The sequence below is a fragment of the Scyliorhinus canicula genome, chromosome 10 (genome assembly GCF_902713615.1).
Source record: "Scyliorhinus canicula chromosome 10, sScyCan1.1, whole genome shotgun sequence".
NCBI lineage: Eukaryota > Metazoa > Chordata > Chondrichthyes > Carcharhiniformes > Scyliorhinidae > Scyliorhinus > Scyliorhinus canicula.
This window is the reverse complement of record NC_052155.1, coordinates 63,506,939-63,524,330: the sequence shown is the minus strand read 5'-3', so window position 1 is coordinate 63,524,330 and position 17,392 is coordinate 63,506,939. Positions and strand designations below refer to the sequence as shown.

Below are 17,392 nucleotides of genomic sequence, written 5' to 3'. Positions count from 1 at the left end.
TTTGAGTGACTGTGTTTGGAGTTTCCACGTTCTCCCTGTGTCTGCATGGGTTCCCTCTGGGTGGAGTTAAGGGGATATGGCAGGGGAATGGGCTTGGGTAAGGTGTTCTTCCAGAGGTTCGCTGCAGACTCAATGGGCTGAATGGCCTCCTTCAGCACTGTAGGGATTCTATGGAAACTGGAGAGGAGATAAACAGAAGAGGCAAGAGCTGGGGAGTGAGTGACAGTGAGCGATAGAGAGGGCATGTTTGTCACATAAGAGGTAAGATAAGGGGAGAGAGTAACAGTGAAAGATAGGGAGAGCATCTTTGTCACATACTGTATTGTGTGTTACATGCGGTGTGTCCAGCCAGCTGTGTTTTTGAGCTGAGGTTGTGTGGATCCAGCAGAATCTGTGCTGAGATATTTGTGCCAATGGTGAAGACGTTTCGTGAGCGTCTCCCGACTTGTGAATGAGTGCGTGACAGCACAGCCCCCACATCTTCAGTGAAGAGAGACCTGCTCAGAGCCAAACCAATCCGCAGCAGCAACAGAGCAGAGAGGCAGGCTTCAGGAACACGTTTGCACAGGAGTTGGGCTGCTTACCTCAACCGGACTGACCGCACCATTAAGATTATTGTTTTTGAAACAATAGTAAATCTATTCAATCATGTCTTGTCCGGAAATAATTCCTTTTCCTTCAGAAGCAGCAGATTGCGCTGACAGCCCGCCGCTCCATTCGAAGAAAGGCATGTCGATTTTCCGCGATGTGAGTACCAACTAAAATTGTGCCAAATGTAACCGACCTAACATGCTTATTCCTAATGAACCTGAGCTGGAATGCCAGCAGGAGCTACCTGCACTTTATTTCAACTCACTTTGGGAATACGAACGTGCAATGTACTGTTGTGATTATCATTGAAGTAACTCCCAACGTGCGAGTGAGTGTGCGTGGAAACAAAAAGGATTCATATTTTAGGAGAAGAAATAGATTTTCAAATATGTTAAGGTCGCACCGTGATTAATGTTCTTGAATAGAAATCCTTGGAGCCAACGATGTGACGAAGAAATATATATATATATATTTATATATTATATGGTCATTTTCTATTGATGAGAATGGCGAATAATTAGAAAGGTCTTTGGATGCTCTTTTTTGTCCTTTGATTGTACTTGGGTATGTGCATATTATCTCAGTGAAATATTCGAGCTGCATCTGCTAGAGCAGCAACATTAAAGCTATTAAAGCTTTATAAGAATTAAAGTTGAAAAGTAAAAGATAAAAACTGAAAAACAAGTGACCGGTAGGATGGGGGAAAGATGACTATAAATTTGGGGGGCTATGGATCAGCAGTAGATTGGTTGAGGATCCAGTCCGACTGGAGGACCTGGTGGACTTCGTCTTACTTATATAGCTCCAGTGTCCACATAGGAGCAAATTAAATGCCCCCCCCCCCCCCAATAAACTTGGAATAGCATTGAGAGTGTATTGACCCTAAATATTTAATGTTGAAATTATGAAATTTAAAAATGTATTTCAGCATTTAAATATAATCAGAGCCAATATTAATGTTGTTAATTCAACGTCTTTAATTTCAGCTTCTGAATAATTAGGACAGGTTCCATTCTTTCTTGGAAGCCTAAAGTTAAAACTAAAAGAGGCAAATATAACACCACCGATGCACTTAGTCTGGCACACATTGAGACAGTAAAACCTCCTGCAAAGGTTGGTTCAGAGAGACTGTGGTTACTGTTGAGTGCACCATTTTAATCTGGTTGCCAAGAGTTCCCATAATGTCCACCTAGCAGTGGAAAGCCATTTGAAGTAATCACTGAGGCTTGTAATGATCAACATAACATCAGCGAGACAGCACAGCATAAAATACATTGCAAAATCCGACTGTATTATTATCTAAACCTATTCTATCCATTACTTTAATGGAATTAACAACCTGATGACAAACCAATGTGTAAAATAAATATTTATTTCACTTCATGTGCATTTTAAACATATTTATAAACACTATTTTAAAAGATTAACTCACAAAAAAAAACCTCTTTCATGTCTCCTGTTCACTGATTTTGGATAGGAAAAAAATAGTGCAAATAAACAAGCGTAAGTGCTTACCTAAAATCAGGACAAGCAGGCCAGGCTAGCATTCGCTCGTGATTTCACATTCAGCTGATTCAGCACAGAGCTTGCAGCAAAGGACTTCAAAAGCACAGGAATGGAAGGTTGAACTTGGTGTGCTTTTGGCGTGCAGGTCCATGCATCGAGACTTCCACCTAGTCCCGATGCACATGTGCAGCCTGCGATCTCCATATGCAAGCACAAAACAGGGAAGTTATGGATTCAGACACTGGAGGGAGTAGAGAGCAAAGCCATAGGTCTCAATCTAATACCTGGGGTCTGAGTTATGAAGAAAGATTTTCAGGCATCTGAAGCCCATATCGTTAAGTCACATTTTCTGGTGTGAAATGGGCACAATAAATAACTTGTGAGGAACCACAAGAGTTATGGCTACATTAGTCTTAAGATTCCATTAGACAGCCATCACGAGCACAAAATTGGTTTAAATATTAAAACAGGAATATAAGAACAGGAGTAGGCCATTCAGCCCCTCGAGCCTGCTGCGCCATTCCATGAGATTATGACTGATCTGTGAATAATTCCATAAACCTGCCTTTGGCCTATTCCCTTAACATATTTGCTTAACAAAAAATTATCTATCTCAGATTTAAAATTAACAACTGATCTGGCATCAATTGCCATTTTTGGAAGAGAGTTCCAAACTTCTACCACCCTTTGTGTGTAGAAGTTCATCTTAATATCTCTCCTGAATGGTCTGGCCCTAATTTTTAGATTATGCTCCTGAGTTCTAGAATCTCCAACCAGTGGAAACAGTTTATCTTTACCTGCCCTGTTTTTTCCTGTTAATATCTTGAAGAATTCGGTCAGATGACCCCATAATGTTCCAACTTCTAGAGAAAAAAGGCCTAATCCGTATAATCTAATTTGCATAATTGTAAATGCACCCGAATCATCAAGGGTTGGTTTGCTAAATTTATCAACCTGATTTGGTGGCTTTCAGCTTCAACCTGTAAGTCATTATATTAACAGTCAAAAAACATCTTTACATTAATAACCTTTGCTAGGTCATTGATTTTTAAAAATACATTACATTACAGAAACAATGCTTCTGATGCTCACCTATTCTGTCATCTCAACCCATTGTTTCTATATAGCTAACTAGGTGAAAAGGTGAGATCCGTCCCTCTGCCAAACTCCTCCACTAGCACCTCCAGCTCTACATCTGGAAAGTAGGGAGACCTTCTGCCTGCTATTTCAGTAGTGTCCAATATTGAACTGATTGCATCACCTCTTTAAGATGTGTTGCCTTTAGCTGAATTACTTCCAGCCCTCTTTTAGAAGAGCTGCCCATTAAAAATACGATTAGTGCAGGCAGCTCACTTAATTCATGCTAAGCAGATATGGAGATTAATTGAGCTTGATCTCCAAATCTAGTTAATGTGTCGACAGAGCATGTTGACTAATTTTCCTCTGTTTCTTGTCCAATATGAATTTGGGCTTCTTGACCCTTTTAGCCTAGATGGGAGATGCCCGATAATATGTAAAATGGTTAAAGGTAAAGGATAAGAGGAGTACTACATTAACTTAAATTCAGGATTACAGTAAGGGTGCAGGGTTTCAAATCAATAAAAGGTAACCTTGGGACTAATCTGAGTAAACTATTCTTCACACAAAACAAAATCATTTGGTGGAATAAAGCACATTTTTTAGAATAATTGATTGTGAAGTTATATTTCTATTAATTCTACCATTTAAAGTGATTAAATAAAGATGTGTCTTCCTTCCAAAGGAGTATTTAATGAAACAATCCACATTATGAAATCAGATCATTGTAGCTGCTCATATTGCAGAGTGTCAAAGCTGAATTGAAAACTACTATCAGGAAAATAAAGAGTTTGTGTTAAAATGTTTAAGTTTATAGTGCAACAAAAATACTTCCTTGGCAAATACTTTAAAAATCAGAAGTATGCCATTTTGAGTGGAGTTTGTAATGAACCATTTCTGGTTATTCAGGGACTTCTGGATACCATCTCTGATAATATTTGTAGTTACTGAAATTATTGGAGTCTCGATATCTCACTAAGTCCTAGTTTTATAGGTAGTACTGTATGACAATGGCATTTTAAAAATTACACAAACTGAATTATTATTTAATGTGCGGAAGCAAAATATAAAGGTAAACAACTCTCTTCTTCATTATGTAGATTGGTGAGTGACAGTCAATATCTTAATTTCTTGTTTATTTGCTCCAAAGTTCTTTTAAAAAGACAACAGCAACATTATTAGATTTGGTATCACAAGGTTGTGGGATCAAGTCCCACTCCAGGACCTGAGCACAAAACGCAAGGCTGGTACTTCAGTACTCTACAGAGGGAGTGCTGCACTGTTGGAGGTGCCAACTTTCCAATGAGACATTAAACTGAGACCCTGTCTGCTCTCAGGTGGATGTAAAATACCCCATGGTATTATTTGGAATAGCAGGGAAGTTGTTCTTGGTATCCTGGTCAATATTTTTCTCTCAATCAATACCACAAAGAAGATCACCTGGCCATTATCACATTTCTGCCCATGGGACAGTGTTGCTCACAGATTGGCTGCTACATTTGTTGGGTGGCAAGGTGGTGCAGTGGTTAGAAATGCTGCCAGGCACTTATGTTCGATTCCAACCTTGGGTGTCCAACAATGTGCAGGTTAGGTGGATTGGCCATGCAAAATTGCCCCTTAGTGTTCAAGGATGTGCAGGTTAGGTGGGGTTACAGAGATAGGGTGGGGGGGGGGGGGGGGTGGCCAAGGTAGAGTGCTCTTTCGAAGGGCTGGTGTAGACTTAATGGGCTGAATGGCATCATCTGCACTGTATGGGATCTATGAAATTACAACAGTGACCGGTATTGAGGTCACTAATGGCTATGTAAATACAAGGTACAATATCTTTATCACAACAAATTAACTACTGTATCATTTTCTAAAGAAAGGGAGTCACATGAAGAGCACTTAAAATGTTCTTTCTGGCTTTAAAAACCCAGTTATGTGTTTTATATCGGATTTATTGGCCCTCTGATTTCTATAATTTCATTTCTAATTTTGAATGATGGATATGTGTGCAGTGGTGTTGTCAGTCTATCAGAAAAGCAGTAGTTTAATTAAAAACTGAGTGAACTTAAAATGTACCTTCATAGCCTGCTATTTTCCTGTCAAAGATTAAAGCGATCAAACTAATTCCAAATAGATTAAATGAAAGATAGCGTTGAGCAAATGATATTAATTGAAGTGTCAAGTTTACTTATGCATTTGAGTCCCTGTCCATCTTATTTTTGTTATGTTTAACCTGCAATAAGCTAAAATACACAAATGCCACCTATATTAGAGAAATTCTTTGAAACAGGCAATTCATTTACAAGAACTATGAATAATTTTATGAGTCTCATTTATCGCATTAATATTGCTGAAAAAATACAGGCGAGCAAATTTTCCACATTGAGCTACTTGGCCAAGGCTGTTTACTCTGGGCATGAAACTGATTGGACTGTTTTTCTGTGTGATTGATTTCAGATTCTACGGAGAGCAGACAAAAACGGTAAGCGTTCTGAAATTTTAGATCAGTTATTGACAGTTTCCCCATTGTTTTCTTAAATGTTTAAATATCTGCTGCAGGCTTTTCTATTTGTTGCATGTTACATATCTCTGTAAAAGGTAATAAATGTTCTCACATCGTGCAGTTATTAAGATTAGAGATGTTTTAACGTGAGTTTTGGATTTGCATTGTGCAATGTTAAATCCATTCACATAAATCCTTATCAACACCTTTGCTGTGTTTTTCTACATTGTCACTCTAATTTTAATGGTAGAGTGGGGTAGGGGGAGAGGAGGGAGTGTGGGTGGAGGAATGGAAGGAAAATCTTTATCGTACTTACCTCTCAAGACAGGGGCAGGTTTGATGAGTGCATCCCAAGTAAAAGTGGTAGGAGAAGAAACTTGCCCATGGAATAAATGGAACATTGGCAGCATGGATATGAAATTGGCTGAGTGATAGGAAACAGTGCACTGGTGAATGGGGTTGTTTTTTGGTCTGGAGGAAGTTACAAAATAGGGGTCCACAGAGGTCATTGCGAAGACCGACCATTGCTTTTCTGGATCTATAATAGTGGCCTGGGCTTGGGTGTACAGGACAAAATGGTTCATAATTTGCCAATGACACAAAAGGTAAACGTTTTCTGAACTGTGAGGAGGGTAGTGGTAAACCTCAAGAGCACATAGACTGGCTGGTGGATTGGGCAGACACAGGCAAGTAATATTTAATACATAGAAGTAATTTACTTTGGTGGAAAGAACAAGGAGAATCAGTATAAAACAAAGCATATAATTCTAAACAGCGTGCTGGAGCAGGGGGAACCTAGAGGTACATGTGTACAAATCATCTTAGGTGACAGGGCAGGTTGGGAAGTGATTAATAAAGCATTGAATGTAGTAACATAAGGAATCGGAGCAGGAGTAGGCAATTTAGCCCTTTGAGCCCGCTCCACATTTCAATTCAGTGGCTGATCTTCTACTTCAACACCATTTTCGGCACCATCCCCGCTCCCTTGAAAATATAAATTTTTTGATCTCAGTCTTGAACTTACTCAACACCACAGACCGCTGGGCCAGAGAATTCCAAAGATTCACCACCCGCTAAGTGAAGTAATTCCTCTTTATCTCAGTATTAAATGACCTGCCTCTTATTCTGAGACTGTGTCCCATGATTCTCGATTCCCTAGCCAGGGGAAACAGCCTTCCTGCATCTACCCTGTGATAATTTTGTACGTTTGAATGAGATCACCTCTTATTCTTTGAAACTCCAGAGAATAACGGCACAATCTGCTTAATCTTTCCTCATTGAACAATCTCTCCATCTCAGAAATTGGTTTGGTGACCCTTGTATGGCAATTGTGTCTTTCCTTAGGTAAGGAGACCAAAACAGCATACAATATTCCAGCTGTGGTCTCACCAAGGCTATATATAATCATATATAATTGCAGTAAGATAGTCTCACTCCTATACTCAATTATCTTGTATTAAAAGCCATCATATTACTTGGTTTCTTAATTGCTTTCTGTACCTGCAACTTAATTTTCAGTGACTCAAAAACAAGAACACGCAAGTCGGCTCCTGGCGGCTCCACCTGGAAAGACTCATCACACATCGGGGTGCCATTTTAGAAGTTCGCTCCGATCTCCCATCCCCCATGCAACTTACAGGCCACCCCGCCATTTCCCACCTCCGCCTCCCACCCTCAAACTTGGGGATGCCCTGGGCCCAATCCCTGGCAGTGCCAGCCTGGCACCTGGGCACCCTGACACTGCCAGACTGACCCTGGCAGTGACCCTGCCAGCATAGAAGTACCACCCTAGCATCCTGGCTGTGCCAAGGTGGCACTGCCAGAATGGCACTCCCAGGGTGCTGGGGTGGCAGAGGGAGTACCAGGCTGCCATTCTGGTGAGTCCCCGACCACCTGGGAGTTTCCAATGGCCTATGTGACCCCCCCAAGTGCTATTACAACTTGTCCACGTTTGTGTGGATCAGTATTAAACTTTGCTCTGGCGAGGTCTCCCAGGCGCGGTCATCCTGGGGGCCTGGAGAATCCTGTGAACATTGGCCCATTTAAATATGCAAATCTGGATCATGCCTAGTGAAGGCAAGATCCAGACCACGACGTCTTGTGTTACTCTGTTAAATCTTGTGAGACATTTCAGCTCTCGCGAGATTCAGCGGCCTTGTTCCGACATAATATCAGGCGCAACAAGGCAGCTGAGCCGCATCCTCCGTTTACCCTACGAAAGTGAAAAAATCTACTGGACCTGATGATCTACATCCTAGAATGTTGAAAGAGTGGCTGTAGAGATAGGATGCGCGTTTTTGGTCATCTTTCATAATTCTATAAACTCTGGAATGGTTCCCGCACACTTCACATTTCTCCACATTGTATTCCATCTGCCAAATTTTTTTCCATCGTCCTCACAACTCACACTAGTTTGTCTCATCTGCAAACTTGAAAATGTAATCCTCACATCCAAATCAGTATATGGATTGTGAATGACTGAGGCACAAACACTAACTCTTGCAGTACTTACTAGTCACAGCTTGCCAAGCTAAAAATGACTCATTTTAGAGTGGTAACATTGTTGAAGCTGGGGCTTTTCTTCTTAGAGAAGAAAGGATTAAGAGGAAATTTGATCCTGTGTTGCAACTATTCTATGATTCCATTATAAACTTTGGAATTGTGTCCTGTATAACTACGTTTGGGTATTAATATATGAAGATGGCAGGGGGTCTAGTATCAATCCCTGTGGAAGCCCATTGTGCACCTTCCTCCAGTCGTATAACAACTATTCATCATGGCTGTGTGTCCCTGTCATTTCATCGATTTTGTATCCATGATAGCACAATCCCTTTTATTTCATGACTTTTAATTTTGCTGGAAAACCTGTGATGTGATGTTTTATATAGCACCTTTTGGAAGTTCATGTGTACCACATCAACTGCAGTACCTTCATCAACCCGCTCTGTTACCTCATCAAAAAAAGCAATCATGGTAGTTAAACATCTTTTGCCCTTAACAGATCTGTGCTGGTCTTTTTAATTAACCCACAAATGTCCAAGTGACTGTTAGAGTCATCCCAAATTATCATTTATAAAAGCTTATACACAATCAAGGCTAAATTAACTGGCTCGCAGTTGCTGGGTTCACCTTACACCCTTTCCTGAACAAACGAGGAGAAACATGGAATTTGCTATCCCAGAGTGTGGTGGATGCTGGGACAGTGAGTAAATTTAAGGAGGAGTTAGACAGATTTTTAATTAGTAATGGGTTGAAGGCTTATGGAGAACAGGCAGGATGGTGGAGTTGAGGCCATGATGAGATCAGCGATGATCGTATTGAATGGTGAAATTGCTGACTCCTAGTTCTGATGTGCTAAGAAAGAGCTACTTTGTCTGATTTTACCATTCTGTAGGTAACAGCACCTCAAGCACAAATCTGGTGTTCTTGATTAATAAGGGGATTTCTTGATTAAATAATGTATCAGCGGTTATGGGGAGAAGGCAGGAGAATGGGGATGAGGAACATGGCCTAATTGTGTTCTTGTATTTCATGGTCTAAAGTGTACGTCTGAAATTTTCCAATCCTCTGAGACCATCCATGTAAAAGGAGGCTTGGAAGAATAGTGCCAAGGCATTTTCCTAATGTAGGCAAAGGTCAGATTGTCCCCTTTGGCAGGATGAATAAAAGGCTTAGCAACTTCCAACTTACATTTTACTGGTGGAGCCAAATGAATACCAGTTTCTATCCTTAAGGAAGTAATTTTGTGAGACTTCAATGGCAGTAGAAAATCTTGCTCAGTTGCAAATATTGGAAATTCAAATGTGCTGCCAATGCTTTTCTACCCAAAATTAATGGTCAGACATTTGTGAGCAGTGCACGCCCGTGACAGCAGCACAAACTCAGAAAGTTGCCTCTTAGTTTTACTTGATGCTGACTGTGTATTTGAGAATGTTCCCACAATTTTGTAGCCGCAGTGTAGATGGTTTTGACTCTGACACACTGACTGCTGCATTTTTCCTCTTGCTTATTCAAAATAACTTCATCAATTCAGACTAATGGCTTCTTTTGATTTTCAGTAAATAATATCGGACTTCAAATCAGAGAATTTTCAGGTTCTTGTGACCTGCATATTTCGCAGGAGTTTAGGTTAATCTAATCAATCAAAAGTCAGATTAAGCTAATGGATCACAGAGGCACAATTCCTGTTCAAAATTATTTTAATTGTAGATAAGTGATCACACTCAAGTAACAATTTTAGGAAAATTGAGATTGTGGATTCAAACTACGAGATGGATTGCAAAAGGAACATAACACAATTATTTATGGTCCACTTTCTTGTTCATCAATTTACGCTGACATCATAAAAAAGATGTTGCAAGTTTGAGGAGCATATACAGCAACATTAAAGTCCCAGGGTGTGTCAGCAAATGAACACACAGGGTGCAATTCTCCGGAAAGATTTCTAAGTGTGGTAGTGAACGGGAACTGCGTGGGTTTCCTGGCGCTCGGCCCAGCGAGGCCTACAACACTATTCGACGTTACTTGGTCAACTTAACGAGGCCCCACAGACTTCCTTTTAAAAAAGGTCTCTTTATACTCCTCATTTTTAACATTTTCATCAAATGAACAACAAAAGAAAAAACAAACACAAAACTAATACAATAACAATCCTCAAACAAGACCAACACCCCCCCTCAATATACAGATCGAAAACATCCGCTTGTGCATTCCAGGTAAAAAAAAATAATAGTCAATCAGTAAACAGTGCAATCAAAAACAACAATAACCTGAGGCCCCCCCCCCCCCCCCCCCCCACCCTTCCCCCACACCCTTAATGGTCAATGGTAATCAATTCTCAAAGCGTATAATAAACAGTCTCCATGAATTGTAGAACCCCTCCTTCATTCCCCTCGGCTCAAATTTTACCTTCTCGAGGGCCAGAAATTCAAATAGGTCCTCCTGCCAAGCCGAGGCACAAGGTGGAGAAATTGACCTCCACCCCAGCAGGACCCACCTACGGGCAATCAATGAGGTGAAGGCTAAAACATCTTCTCCCGCACCTGCCTGCAGCTCGGACCAGTGCAACACCCTGAAAATGGCTTCTAGGTGTAGTACCCCTGAGATGATACTGAAAACCTCCCTTCAATACCTCTCCAGCATCGACAGGACCAAAACATAAGTACATGGTTTGTGGGACCCCTCCCACACCACTCACATACATCCTCCACTCCCCCAAAGAGTCGGCTCATCCTCACCCGCATGAGGTTGAGTCGTTCACTCACCTCACACCACAGACCTTCTTCCGTAACCTCCCCCAACTCTTCCACCCATTTGGCTTTAATCCCCTCCATGGACAGCCCATCCTCCCCAAATACCTCCTGTAGATCGCCGACACCACCCCCTTCCCCTTTCCGTCTGCTGTCAATACCTCTTCCAACAATGAGGGAGTCGGCATTATCGGGAAGCTCTGAACCTCCTTCCCAGCAAAGTCTTGGAGCTGCAGGTACCTAAACTCTTCGCCTTGCCCCAGTCCATATTTCTTCCCCAACTCTTCCAACCTTGCGAAATGTCCCCCCAAGAACAGGTCTTTTAATACCCTGTTTCTCCTCTCCTTCTGTCTCTGAAACATCCCATTCAGCCTCCCCGGCTCAAACCTGTGATTTCCCCTGATCGGCATCTCCCCTGATCCAGCCAGCAGCTTAAAGTACTGCACTTTCCCGGGGCCATCGGAGTGGCGCCATTGTCAGGGCTCTCAACCCCGACCCCCTACACGGACCTTCCTCCATCCTAAACAACAGGACTCCCCCTCCACAGTCCAATTCCTCAACTTTTCCGCATTCACCGCCCAATAATAATATATTAAATTTGGGAGGCCCAGTTCCCCCGCCTGCCGTCCTCTCTGTAGGGCCACCTTCCTGACCCTGGCTACCTCCCCCACCCAAATAAACAAAGTGATCGACTTGTCCATTCCTTTAAAGAATGCCTTCAGCAAAAAGACCAGCAGGCACTGGGGGCCGGTTGCATCGCAATTGTTTGGCCCCAGCCACGGTTTTCATTTTCGGCCTCTCCCGCTATTCACCGGCCTTGTTTCCCTCGAGCGATAGCACAACAAGGCCTGAGAATCACGCCCACATTGTGCATCTAATTTTTATTTGGATCCTTTTTTATGGTGGACGTTTTATAAAGGTATGTACAACTTTATTTTAAACGTTGAGTTTCAGCTAGATTGTTTGCTTTGCAGCATTATTGGCATACATATCAAGCGAGGAGAGGAATGTAAGGTTGTCAGTGTACTTTATATGTGGTCAAACGTAAGGTGTAACAGGTTGATAGAAAGCATATTGTGTCATGCTTTACTTTCTCTTTTTTCTTTTTCTGTCACCTTTGCAGACTTTCTGAGTCTGGCAACATTTGAGTCCATCTGATCCTAGGTTCTCTGAATATTGGTCTGTGTATTGTGTCTGCCTTCTCTGTCCACACAATCTAGACCACCCACCAGTGTGGGAGATGCCACAACTCTCATTTCATGGAAGAACACTTATCAGCTGTATCATTGTCCAGCAATCACTTTCTGCATCTGATTTCCTGCTATAGAAAAAAGGAAAATCAGCCTTAAATGGATCTGTATTCTTTCTAAATTGGCAATGGATATTCAACTACAATTTGTCCTATCTTTGGCAGCAGGCTCAACCTAAGCTGGGAGCGCTGCCTGAATACATAAATTGGGCTAATCCAGAATATTGTTGCAGAATCAGATAAGCACAGATCTCAATTTTGTAGCCCTAGCACCAGAACTGGGAAACATTTCTTATAAGAGTGCTTGGAGAATATGTTCCACACATGGGCTGCAAGTTACAGAGTGGGGGACGCGAGCGGATAACTCATTGCCCCCCCCACTCCACCACCTCCTCTAGAAACAAAGTCAGTGAGGAGCTAATTCCCTAGATGCCAGCACTGTGCAGCCATCATGCTTTGCAGGCAGGTTAAATAGGCTGCCAGTGGGACTTCTCCCCTCACTGGTGAGGAAGTCTTGCCCTTTGGAGCTGTCGGCCATTAGCTTGGAGCACGGTGATGCCAAGCATTTTTAGGGTTTTGGGCGAAGAAGATTTGGGAAGCTTGGAGAAGGGGGTCGTTGGTTTTACAGAGCAGGCGAGTTGGAAGAAAGGGTGAGTGCAATCATGGCACTATCAATGCACTAAGGGAAGCCTTGAAGATAATACCCACACTTTTCTTCCTTTGTTGTTCTTTGTACCCTTTCAAAAAGCTTTACAAAGAACAGTCTGCCCATCTACCTGACTGCCCACATCCAACGTACTATGGCATGGGCAGCATATTATCATGGTCAACTGTTAATAAGCTCAATTGACTCCCAATTATTTATTTAAATATGGCGAGCGGGCAGATTGCTTATTTTTATACCTGTCCACCTCTTTTATGGGCGTGAGCTCAGAGGAGGGCAGTACGGAGTGGGGTGCACACTTGTCCTATTTTACATGTTCCCCCACCTGGTGAAAACATGCCTGGCAGGAGCACATAAAATTCAGCCCATGACCTTTTGCTGAAAGGGGGTTGTGTGTGCTTAACAGAATAGACTTGCCTGAAAATAGCATTTAATATTCAACTTCTTTATTCACACATTCATACTTTTGCAAATTTTGTTCCAGAGTGTAATAAGAAAAATCATATGATGGTTAATTTACGTTAATAATGATAATTATTGCTATTAAATTACTGCCATAGATCTGACCTGAAATGAATAACACAGCTTTTAAATTCACATTTCCTTGCATAGCCAACTAATTACCATCACGTGCTGCATTGATATTTAAGTTTGAACAGCTGTGTAAAAAGACTAGCTTGGCAAAGGAGGGAGCATCGGCCCATTTTAAAATGCTAACATTTCTGGAAATATAATTATAGATGGATTTTAATGAAAAGAGAAGTGGAAATATTGGTAACAATGCTTCCCATAAAGTTCAACAAAACAGCTTGAATCATTGACTGAGGCAAAGAATGGTATTAAATAACCTCTTTGCATTGGCATGTGGGCCTATGGGACATCAGCAGCTGGACCACAACTCAGCAAAAATATTTTGCAAGTGTGCATCTGCAAGATATCTATAGGTCAACAGCAGACAACAATAGGACACCATGGTGATTTTGAGTCTGTGTTAGCAGTCTGGGAATTGCCGTCACAGGTGGAAAATCCAGAGAGTATTGGGAAACACGATTCTATCCGGAGAGATCCTGTTTCCCGATTTCCCATGCCCCTCGATGGTGATTAAAAGGTTCACACCCACAATGGGTGAAAACCTCATTTTAATGTGTATGATTACATTTTAATATGATTAGCCAGTGCCTTCACCACATGGTTCCCCCCTCACTGAATATTCAAGCGCACTGGCGAGGTTTACAACACGTTTTGAAAAACACGATTTAGTTGAGGAGACACTCTCCCTCCCCGGGGGTGGAAAGGTAAGTTTAGTTCCTGGGGGAGACGAACATGCCTAGCACTGCCCTTTGGCGAAAGTTGGCACTTCCATGTTGTCACAGTGATCCATTTGTAGGCACATGAGAAGCGGTCAGTGAGAGGGGAGGAATGCCATTGATACCTCCAAGAGGGGGGGAAGGGAGATGGCGGCTAGATCACCGTGGAACCAGCTTTACCAGCTCTATCAGGCCCTGTCCTGCCAGCCTGTTGGTATAAACCCGACTCACTGATTCTTGTTTTGCTTGGAGAGGCTCAGGATCTGGAGTGAGCACTGGTCTGTGCAGCTGGAAAGCCCACAGATATGGTAAGATTCCGCCCCCTAGCTCAATGCTGCACCATAATTCCATAAACCAAGTTACAGATCTTCACTTCTCCATGTCATGACAACAACATGCTAAAAATATCCTGGATTCTCAATCTTTCACTGAGCTTTTCTTCCTTACTGTAATGGCACCATGTGGTGAATTCATACTGTATTGTAATTCACACTGTATTGCATTACATAGTATTATGTCCTTGTGGGCTCTGTATGTGAGCCGTTGCGCGGCTCTGCCCATAGGGGGAGATGAGGAGCTTGTACAGGGCTCCACCCTTGGCTCCGCCGATGGCCCCTCCCACTACCGGAAGTATAAAGTGCTGAGGCCGTGAGTCTTCTCTCAGTTCTTCTGGTCACAGGCAGGCACAGTTGTAAGACTATTAAAACCACAGTTTACTTCCAATCGTGTCTCTAGTGAATTGATGGTCACATCAATTTAATAGTCTTAGAAAACTTAAAGAAAACTACTATGGAATCAGCCCTCAAACCTGATCGACTAGAACTCGACCCGCAGGCTGCAGAGGCGAAGGAAATCTTCCTACACTGGCTTCGATGTTTCAAGGCCTACCTGGCTGAATCAAGCACATCCGAGACTACAGAGGAGCAGAAACTCAGCCTACTGTGCGCACGGGTGAGCCATCGTATCTCTACGCAACTCAATTGTACCACCTCAAATACTGAGGCCCTGGCTATGCTCGACCGATTGTACATGCGGCCGATAAACGAGGTCTACGCGCGGCACATTTTCACTACCCACTGCCAGCGCCCCGCAGAGTCGCTGGAAGACTTCCTGCGCGACTTAAAAGCCCTTGCTGGGACTGCAATTTTCAGGCTGTAACGGCCTCCTAGCATATGAAACTCACTGTACATGATGTATACGTTGCAGGGCTGAGATCTAACTATGTGCGACAGCGATTACTTGAGAAAGGGGCCCAGAACTTGGAGGACACGGTAGAGTTAGCTACGACTATGGAGGTCGCGTTCTGCAGTCTGAACTCATTCCCCGCGGACCAAGCGACCCCATCGTGGGCCCCCGACCAGCGACTGGCCGAGGCCTGCGCCGCGCGGCCACCCACCCACTATGGAGCGCCAACACCCACGGCAGCACTGCCCGGCCCGCAACGCGACCTGCAGCAGCTGCGGTCGCAAAGGACACTATGCCCGAGTATGCCTGGCAAAATCGAAAACTTTCTAACTCCCCCGCAGTCCAGAGTACTCGCCTCCCAAACTCGCAGGCCCGCAGACCCTGTAACGCTGCAGCGTGTCTGCCGACTCCGCCTCCACCCGACATGTGCGACTCATGGGGGCCGCCATCTTGGCAATCCTCCTCCACGCGGCCGGCCGCATGCGAGTCATGGAGGCCGCCATCTTGGACGCCATCTTCCTCGCCGCCCGCCACATGCGATCCACGGGGTGGCCATCTTGGACGCCATCTTCTTCATCATCCACCACGTGCGATCAATGGGGGCCGCCATCTTGGCCATCAACCGAACCGAACCTCGACGACTACGACCTCAGCGGACAGTCATCACGGGGCCACTCCAGCACTGCTGATCGAGCCGCCGACTACCCGCAACTCAACGCAGTCACGTTGGACCAGTCGCGTCCGAAGCACCTCCAGAGCTTGATGATGTCTGTTAAAATCAACGGGTACAGGACACCGTGCCTCTTCGACTCTGGGAGCACCGAGAGCTTCGTACATCCTGACCTGGTAAGGCGCTGTTCTCTCCCTATCTTCCCTGCATGGCAAACTATCTCCCTCGCCTCGGGCTCGCACTCGGTCCACATACAAGGGCGTATCGTTGCGACCCTAACGATCCAGGGCGCCAGCTACTCTAATTTCCAGCTGTACGTACTCCCCGACCTCTGCGCCTCACTCTTAGTCCAGCGGCTTCTACGTGAGGAAGTCATAGAGGCCAGTAACAGCCCCTGGAGAGCTCAGGTGGTGGTCGTCAAGACAGGGGAAAAGTTCCGGCGGTGGTTGATTATAGCCAAACCATTAACCAGTTCACGCACCTCGATGCGTACCCCCTCCCCAGAATTGCAGACATGGTAAATCAGATCGCCCAGTACCGCATATTCTCCACGGTGGATCTGAAGTCTGCATACCACCAGCTCCCAATCCGCCCGGAGGACCGCTATTACACGGCGTTCGAGGCAGACGGCCACCTCTTCCATTTCCTCCGGGTCCCCTTTGGCGTCACGAATGGGCTCTCGGTATTCCAACGAACAATGGACCGAATGGTGGACCAGTACGGGCTGCAGGCCACGTTTCCATACTTGGACAATGTCACCATCTGCGGCCATGACCAGCAGGACCACGACGCCAACCTCCACCGATTTCTCCAAACCGCCCAGAAACTCAACCTCACCTACAATACGGAGAAATGCATTTTCCGCACTACCAGACTAGCCATCCTCGGCTATGTCATGGAAACCGGAGTCCTGGGCCCTGACCCGGACCGTATGCTTACAATTCCCTCTCCCTCATTGTCCCAGGACCCTCAAGAAGTGCCTGGGATTCTTCTCTTATTGCGCCCAGTGGGTCCCCCAGTATGCGGACAAAGCCCGCCCACTATTTAAGACCACACTCTTCCCACTGTCAGCTGAGGCACGCCAGGCCTTCAACTGCATCAAGGAGGACATTGCCAAAGCAGCCGTGCGGGCGGTGGATGAATCGATCTGCGCGGAGTGCAAACCGCACTTCTATAGACCAGACAAGGCCCACCTGGTAAAGGCATCCCGGCCCTTTGAACGCCTGAGCATCGATTTCAAAGGGCCACTCCCCTCGACCAATCGAAATGTGTACTTTCTTAACGTCATCGGCGAATTCTCCCGCTTCCCCTTTGCCATCCCGTGCCCCAATATGGCCTCCCATACAGTCATCAGAGCCTATATGTTTGCTGCACCCCCCTTCATCCGTCGCACTGGTCAGGAA

General features: G+C 44.3%; 1 protein-coding gene across 1 annotated transcript in view; it reads left to right on the top strand.

Moving 5' to 3' along the window:
* The first annotated feature begins 330 nt into the window (after nt 1-330).
* The window catches only part of necab1 (N-terminal EF-hand calcium binding protein 1), a 310,466-nt gene continuing 293,404 nt past the window's right edge, over nt 331-17,392 (top strand). The window contains exons 1-2 of the mRNA XM_038809077.1: nt 331-747; nt 5,620-5,644. Of these exons, the coding sequence (XP_038665005.1) occupies nt 649-747; nt 5,620-5,644 (124 nt within the window). The 5' untranslated portion in view covers nt 331-648. The remainder of the gene's footprint in view (nt 748-5,619; nt 5,645-17,392) is intronic.